Source organism: Akebia trifoliata, chromosome 3 (assembly GCF_017979445.1).
Source record: "Akebia trifoliata isolate Shusen 1 chromosome 3, ASM1797944v1, whole genome shotgun sequence".
NCBI classification, from domain to species: Eukaryota; Viridiplantae; Streptophyta; class Magnoliopsida; order Ranunculales; family Lardizabalaceae; genus Akebia; species Akebia trifoliata.
The window spans coordinates 36,162,744-36,171,877 of NC_141377.1; the positions used below are offsets into that span (position 1 = coordinate 36,162,744).

A 9,134-nucleotide genomic window follows, 5' to 3' on the forward strand; every position below is an offset into this window, starting at 1 on the left:
CAAAATCAAATTTGGCTTTAGACTTAAATTAGGTGGCGACCCCAGACCTGATCCTGAGAGATCTTTTGATGAGTTTCGTGGTGCCTTCACCCTAACCCAAGGCCACTTCAAAATTTTGAAGGAACCCTCCTTTCAACAAGGCATACAAGTTCATTTCAAGTCCTTACACTTGGGACACCATGTGTCATCTAATGGACAGGGTTTCTTCAAAATTTTGACCTACTCATTGACAACCCTAATTAGGGCATTAGGCAAGGGGATAGCATATAAAAAAAAGGGTAAATTACACATTGACACCTTATAATCTGGTATAATTTCATTTTGACCTCCTAATATTTTGATAATAACACTTATCCCCTTTAGTCGAGTTTCGTGGCACCTTCACCCGACCCAAAGCCACTTCAAAATTTTAAAGGAACCGTCCTTTCAACATGACACACAAGCTCATTTCAAATCCCAACATTTTCATTAACATTTGGAACACCATGTGTTATCTAATGGACTCTTCTTCTAAATTTTGCAGCAGCCTTACTGCAAAGTTTTTTCCCCATCCATTGACAACTCTAATTAGGGCATTAGGCTAGGGATAGCATATTAAAAAAAAAAAAAAAGAAGGTAAATTACACTTTGAACTCATTTTTTCATTGCATATTTTTATTTATAAAAAAGAATAATATTTATATTAAAAAAGGGAAAAAAAAAAAAAAAAAAAAAAGAAGAAGAAGAAGAAGGGTAAAATGGTTTTTGTAACAGGAATTTAACTCGTAATTTGAAGGCAAAGGGTAAGCGAAATTATCAAAATATTAGGGGGTCAAAATGGAATTATGCCAAACTACAGGGGATCAAAATGTACTTTTCCAATAAAAAAGAGACAAGAAATGCATATAAAATACCTGGCCACATATGAATTGTGCCTGACCATATCCCCTCTCATTGTAAATTTGGTGGGAGGATAGGACAGAGGACTGACATGCCACCAGCACACCATTTAACAGAGAATGGAAAACCAACGCAGCAATGGCATCTTCATTATTATTGAACAATTTAACAGTCTCTTTAAACTCACTGAGAGTAATACCCTTTCCCTCATCAAAGCCAAAAGCAAACATAACGAAACCTTTCTTCTCTCTCTTCAGAGCAACTTTTGTAGCTTCAATGTCTTACGATAAGGAGCTCGCAGTAGCCAAGAAAGCCGCCTCTCTTGCTGCTCGATTCTGCCAGGCAACATTTACGCCATCTCAATTTTTTTTTTCCTGCTTGATTTCATTTTTTTTTTTAAAGATGAGTGTTTTTTGTTTTGTTTTGTTCTGCATTTACAAATTCTTAGGACTTAGAATTCGTTGTCTTAGCAAAACCCAGATCTTAAAATGGCTTTTTGGACAAAACCCATGTCTTGGATTTGCCCATTTCAGTTTTTTTTTCCCCTTTTAGTGAGTTATATGTAGAAGGGGATCCCCAGCGAAAGGTGGGGTTCATCTGTGTTTTTGTATTTGTCTGTGAGTGTGTTAAATTTAATTTCAATTTGAGTTTATTTGATCTGAAGAAACGTATAAATGGGGTTGAAATTATACTGGGTTTGAAAGATTGTGTTGGATTATGATTTTAATTAATATAACACATCTAACACACTTCCAGGTTGACCTATTATAGGTTTTCATTTTCTTCATTTTTTTTTTATATGGAGAAGGGGGTTTCTTTGTTTCCAACTATTGGTGTCCTTCCTGATTACTGAAGGGAACACACATGCTCCTAGAAACTAAATTTAACAAACTTCCTGTTGAAATTTAAGGGTTAAAGAGAAGATGAAAAATAAAAATAGGAATTTGGAGTTTCTCTGACGCGTTTTGATCACCGCTGTTTTATGGACAATGATCATCCCCACTTATTTGAAAATGAAAAGATGGGTTTTAACAAATCTGTCTTCAGGATACGATAGAACTTAATTTTGCCAAAAATAAATGACTCTCAAAGTTTGCACTATCTTTGAAGAGAACCAGTCACACAAGTCCTCTATTACGCAAAAGCCTCTTACAAATTTAGATTAAATTAAAAGAAAGGGTATATTTAAATAGGGAAAGAGATTGATAGACTAGAATTAGAGAGATAGACGTTGTTAAATATGTGTTTGGTCATTTGATACCACGAAGTTGATTCTACTTGTTTTCGCTTATTCTTTGTACATGTGTCTATTTTCTGTGTGATTAATAGAATATTATATATTTGTGTATATCTGTTTCTTCAGAAGGTGCAAAAGGCACTTTTGCAATCAGATGTCCATTCAAAATCAGATAAAAGTCCAGTAACAGTGGCAGATTATGGTATGTTACCAAAAACTCAAGGACTTATATAACATGTATGATGCTATTATCCTTATTTCATTGTTTTTTTAATGCTATATGCCCTTGTTTTATTATTTTTTCCTACTTCTGATTATTCATGATTGTAATTGGTTGAGAGAAGAAGTATCTCAATATATAATCAAGTGGTTTAACAAATATACTAAAATTCATATAACTGCATTTAAAATTATATCACTTGACTGTGCTTGGTTTATGCCGCAATCTGCACTTTAGAGTTACTATTTTTGTGTACACTTCAGATTTTCTTTGTTTAGCTTATATTTTGGATGTTCATGCCATAGAAAGATGCAATTTGGTGAACTCCCGATTATTTGTCAAACATAAGCAATTACTAAGGAGCACTTTTGGTAGCATTCCTATTTACGTTCTCTCCCTATTTCACATTCCAAGAAGTGTTGAATCTGTGAATTGGATAATTTATTTATTTTCTGACCGATAATCTTAGTTGGATAAATTGTTTCATTATTTCTTGTGGAATGAAAGAAGAGGGGGGATCTAAATTGTACCACGTTGGTTGGAAATCCATTTGCTCTCCCAAAAAGAGTGGAGGTTTAGGTTTTAGAATATTAGAATGATGAACTTGGTTCTTTTACGTAAATGGTTGTGGAGGCTTGAGGTAGAACAAAATGGCCCGTGTAAGAAAGTCATCCAATCAAAATATATATGACTCCTATGGGGTGGGATTAATAGGTTATCTTATGGATGTGAGGTTTGGATTAGGCATCCTCGTGGTTCTTCCTAATTTTTGCGAAAGGATAGCATTCAAAGTTGGGTGAGGAGATAAAATATGATACTGGACGGATCATTGGCGGGGTAGTTCTTCTCTTAAACTTCAATTCCAAAATCCTTAGTCTTTCATCAAAGAAGAATAGGGGATCTCTTTTGGGATTTTGGTTTAGGGGAAACTTTAGTGACTGGAAGCTTGAAATAATTACTAGTTTTACTAGTCAGATTCTGTTTTTCCAGTCTGCCCTTTGGAAGATGTACGTCGATTTGGATGGGGAATCATAATGGTGTCTTCCCAGTTAAATCTTTATATAATTTCCTTGTTTTTGGCACACCATCAGACTTACCACTTTGGCTATTTGAGGTCATACGGATCTTTTTAAGGTAACTTTTTTTATTTTTATAATTTGATTGGCTTTCTTATATTGGACACTGATCAACCTCATTTCTTGTGGTATCATTTTTGTTCTTGTGTAAGGTTGGGGGAGAGTCAATTAATCATCTTATTCACTATTCTTTTGCGTGGGAAATTTTGTCCCATTTATTCTCCTCTTCAAATTCCATTGTGCTTTTCCTGTGACGATAATATCTCTTTCGAAAGTTAGCAATATCAAGCATTTAGACCAAGGGAAGGATATTATGGAGTTTGACCATCTTTGTTTGTTATTGGGGGCAGCTGGAAAGAAAGGAATAGTAGGGTTTTTCTTGGGAGAAGCCCCATTTATAGAAGGCCATTACAAACGTCCTACTGCTTATTTTTTATAGGTGCAAACCTTTTGATGATTTCAAGGGATTTCATTTTGAGGATTTCCTGTTCAAGTGGAATTTGGTTTGTAACAAGAATTTATAACTCCAAGTGATCTTTTCGAGTTTGGTGCTCTCCTATTTTACTTTCATTTTAATTGTCTAAGGTAGTTTTCTCGAACTCCTTTTCTTTTTTCATGAAATAAAATCGTCTATCTATTAAAAAAATGTAATTAATATTAGAGATACGCCCACTACATGATTAAAGGGTGGGAAACTAGTTGTCTCCCAAGCATGGTTTTTAAACTCGTCTGAGACTGAGACGTATCGTCCGAGTTAACTCGGTACCGGAGCCTAACGAGACCAACTCACAATGTGTCATGAGACAACCGCGTATCGTGAGATATGCGAGTCATCTCGGACAATATTTTTGCAAAACTCGGACGATACGAACGAGATATACGAGACAATACAGATATTACGTTAACTCCCAAGATAAACGAGTTGTATCGGACGAGATTTTCAAAATCTCGTCCGAGTTAACCGAGACAACTGAATTTAGATTTTCAAAACTAAATGTAAAGTTTATATGTAGGTGCAAATGGATACGGATGGAAAATTATAATTGGTTCGGTTTTGGATCAAATCTATTTTTTGATAAATATCTAAAGGACCAGTATCCTTAATCCTTTTGCCCTTGATGGGTTGGGTTTGATCCGATCCATTGGCAATCTTAGCGGAATGACTTCCGATTCAATAAGAAATCTGAACCAAAAATCATATTGGATTGGTTTATGGGTAAATCATATCCAAATCCAATAATAGATGTGGATTGTGGATCAGTTTTATTGAAATCCGGTAGGAGAATCCAATTGGACCACCCTTTTTCTGATTTTAAAAACAATAATAATGCTGAAGTGACCCCAAGCTTGGACCTCACGTAAACACATCTAGTCATAAAAGTGTCATAGATTAAAAAAAAAAAAGCATCTATGGCTCCTATCCGCTTTCATGTCAAGATTTGTGATATGAGGTCCAATCTTGAAGTCACTCTAGCACGACTCCAAAAACAATGCAAACACAACATAAGAAAAGATGAAGCATTTTTCAAATTTAACATTCAAAACTTGAGAAGGGATAACTATGGGTGTGTTAATATGAAAAAGATAAGTTATTTTTTCCCTTTTTTTAATTATATATTTTTTTGGGGGTTCATTTTTTAATAGGAATCAATTCTGAATTTTTTCAGATTTTTTAAATGGTTAAAAACCATTGTTCTAATGTTGAACGAGACGACTCGACGAGACGAGACGTATCGTCCGAGTCAAATCGGTATCGGAGGTGAACGAGACGAGACCAAATACCGAGTTTAACAACCATGCTCCCAAGCCAAAATGCATGCATTTTAATTTTCTTACCTTATGATAACATTCTTTTGGATGATCTCAAACATTGCACATTGTAAAGCAATATATATATATATATAAAAAAACTACTCATCTTAGGCGGACCAACCTAAGCTTCTATAAAAAAAAAAACTTTAAATTGTTACAATTTACAACCATTTCATTTCCCCATATAACATCTCCTAAGTTGAACTTTGTAATGGTGTTGTAGGTCTCTGACATACAGTCTCTATTCTACGATATAGTAAGGGAGGAACTCTTCTTCCCTTTTCCCATTTTATCACGATTGTTCCTTCATTAAGTCTCATTGCATATTATTGCTGTTCAGGTATTATAGCTCAAGTGGGTAGGGTTGGTTCCTTGTGAATAACTATCGTTAGTTTTTATGATGTCCATGATTGAACTTTCTAATGCTCTCTCTCTCTCTCTCCAGTCTCTGCATTCTTCTCATCTCCATTCAAACATGTTTGTTCCTTCGATGTGTCTCATTGCATGGTTGTCCTTCTTTTAGTTTGTAGCTTAACTTTCTAATGAGTAGGGGTTGGTTCGTGTCAATCTTTTGTATTTGTTTTTGCAGGTTCACAGGCACTAGTTAGCTTTGTGCTAGAGAGAGAACTTCTTTCTGAATCCTTTTCATTGGTAGCTGAGGAGGTAAATGAATGTGCAGAATTATGTCAGCAATTCAGTGGTTAAATTTACATTTAAGGGCCAAATCAGCTGCAATAGTTGCTTTTGCTTTCCCCACTTATCTGTTTTAGCTAATTTTATTATTTGACTACTTATCTAGGATTCTGAAGATCTACGAAAGGAGGATTCACAAGAAACACTAGAGCGAATAACAGAACTTATTAACGATACTCTCACCAGTGATGGAACATACAATGTTGCTGCTTTATCAGCAGAAGATGTGCTTACTACCATTGACAGTGGCAAATCTGAAGGAGGCCCTCATGGAAGGCATTGGGTTTTAGATCCTATAGATGGCACTAAAGGGTGAGTTTGAAATTCAGACCTTATTATTCAGATTTATTTATTTGTTTTTTCTGTGAATATCTATCTTGCTTCTTTTGTGAGGTATTTCCATATGATTCACAGTGACGGTGCAACTCACACGTGATCCCTGACTGTAGGTTTGTAAGAGGGGATCAATATGCAATAGCATTAGCGTTGCTAGATGAAGGGAAAGTTGTGTTGGGTGTCCTCGCATGTCCTAATCTTCCTCTAGCACCAATAGGCAGCGATGACCAAGAATCTTCACAAAACAAAGTTGGTTGTCTTTTCTCTGCTCAAGTTGGTGATGGAACTTATATGCAGTCCCTGGAAGGGTCCTCACCAATAAAGGTCAATACATGTACACTTGTCTCAACTCTCACGTAGTAGTTTGGGTAACTTCGACATAACTCCAGGTTTTGGAGTATATTTGAGATACCCCTTGATTTTCAAATTGATGGCATAACCCCCTTGACCACACCCTCCTGTGAGAGATTAACAGAAAATGACCAAAACCCCCTAAAAATTCATCATCGTCGCCAAACCCTCGACTTTTCACCAAAATCTCTTAAATTTTTTCCCAAACCCTAAACCAATCATTCTTCAGCCCTTGGTTTATTTGGCCAAGTTCTCTAGTGTAAACACTATATTATTCTCTTCTCGTTGATTTATTTGTAGTCAATCCTTGCTCAAACACTGGAGATGTTGAAGGATTTACATCTTATTCAACCTCTTGGGTATCTCAAATGCACACACCAAAACCCAGGAAGGTATTTCAAATATACACCAGTACCCGGAGGGGTGTGTCAAAATTATCCTTACTAATTTTTGTTGAATAGGTGTTTGATACTTATATTTTGACATGTTTTAACCTTCTAATTGCTCTTCAGGTGCATGTCAGTACCACTGAAAACCCTGCAGAAGCATCATTTTTCGAATCATTTGAAGCGGCACATTCCTTGCATGATTTATCTAGTTCTATAGCAAAGGTATCATACCTTCCTTTTCACTTTGTGTAAAGTTTTATATGAGTAGCTCCTAATGTGACTTCCAAAACAGAAACTTGGTGTCAAGGCTCCACCGGTTCGAATAGATAGCCAGGCAAAATATGGGGCACTGTCCAGAGGAGATGGGGCTATATATTTACGTTTTCCTCATAAGGGCTACCGTGAGAAGATATGGGATCATGCGGCTGGATGTATTGTGGTCACTGGTATGGAGTTGGAAACCCGTTTTCTATTTTACTTTTGCTTTATTTATTTGAGTGTTTGTTACCCTTAAGACTTGTGCAAGGGAAGAGGTGCTTTAATACAAGACACTTGGAAAAATGTTTAATAAAACCTGAGAATATCCATTTTATTTACATGATATCAAATCACCGCAAATTACATATTTACGTCATTATTTCAATATTGGGTTTTCTTTTCTATTGGTGCAAGCTCTTCCAAGGAATTTAGTGACGTGTTTTTCGAAGATTTTCTGTGTAGATGGGAGTGGGTTTGTAACCTTTCTGTAGCTTCTTGGACTTTGGACATTGTATATCTGGTTGGTCATATCAACCACCATTTTTAATGAAAATTTTGTGAACTTCCTGTTAAAAAGAAAAAAAATGGTCTTTCTTTTGTGTTAAGAGTACTTCTAAATGCTGCAAACTTCTATCCTCTTTGTTTTAGTATTTGTTTTGGCTTTTGGACTCCGTATCATTTCCTTTCATTTGAAAGCAACACATGAATTTATATGTGTCCTAGTAGCCTACTCAAATAAAGAAATGTTGTTAAACTTATAATTAAACTATTGAATCCTGAATTAAAAATGGCTGTCAAGATTGCATTGTTCCTCTTGGAAAAGGGTCATGTTCTTCAGCTTTCATGATTTTTTGTTTGTTGGTGGACTGCAGAAGCTGGTGGTGTGGTTACGGATGCTGCAGGGAACCCTTTGGATTTCTCGAAGGGTAAATTACTGGATCTTGACACGGGCATAATTGTCACAAATCAGAAGTTGATGCCGTTACTCTTGAAAGCTGTTCGAGATTGTCTGAGTGAAGCATCTCAAGCTGCTCCATCCTTGTAGCTTTTACTTCCGCCATTTTCTGGTAAAAATAGATTCTTTGACCCACTTGTAAGAACTTCTCTTTGGTATACACCACCACTTGTTGAAGATATTTCTGCTAATAAACTGGCCCCATTTTATTGCTTCATTTTGAAGTAACATATACGGGTGATAGCCATGCTTAGTTACTAACAAGTGCTTAAATACCCACCATGGTATTAAAAATCAACATATTTCGTATATTTCGATCGAAATATGTTGGTTTCGACAGCCACCGACAGGAAATTCTAGTTTCATTCACCTTATTAGTCATGTTAAGCTATTAATTATTCACACATAATATATGCTGATAGGGGATGTTCTTGTTAATTTCATTCACACAAAGTACACCACCTCTCACTTACGTTCGGTTTATAAGATAGAATGGACTTATTTTGGTTATTGAAGAGTTTACTTCAAATTTATATATGAATATATTATTACACGACGATAGGGATCCAAAGATCCAAAGAGACTCCTTAATAAATAAAAATTATTATCAATGCAAGTAATATACTCTTAATGTTTCAATTGTCCCAACATGACCATCTCATTAAGTTTGAATGTTACCCCCCTCACTTTGCTGTCCCTGGGGGATGTGAAGCCCTTTTTCCCTATTCCTTAACAAAAAATGACAGATGTGATGGAGATCCCACAACAAGACATGCAACATCTTTTGTGTTTTACGTTTTGGATGCCTCGATGAGCTCAAACTATTAGGAAGAAGCATTGGTTTTGATAGAAATGGAGCTGTGTGTTTAGATTTTTGGCCCATGACCTGTACTCCCCAGGGTCATGAGATCTAGCCTTCCCAACCGCG

General features: G+C 35.9%; 1 protein-coding gene across 1 annotated transcript; it reads left to right on the forward strand.

Annotated features, from left to right (window-relative positions):
* Nucleotides 1–939: 939 nt before the first annotated feature.
* Nucleotides 940–8,423, forward strand: LOC147406651 (3'(2'),5'-bisphosphate nucleotidase 1-like). Its single transcript, XM_086434783.1, has 8 exons — nucleotides 940–1,221; nucleotides 2,243–2,318; nucleotides 5,814–5,887; nucleotides 6,024–6,229; nucleotides 6,367–6,577; nucleotides 7,117–7,215; nucleotides 7,286–7,439; nucleotides 8,124–8,423. Exons 1-8 carry the CDS (start codon nucleotides 1,018–1,020, stop codon nucleotides 8,294–8,296), a joined length of 1,197 nt encoding a protein of 398 aa, XP_086290909.1. The 5' UTR covers nucleotides 940–1,017; the 3' UTR covers nucleotides 8,297–8,423.
* Nucleotides 8,424–9,134: the final 711 nt, after the last annotated feature.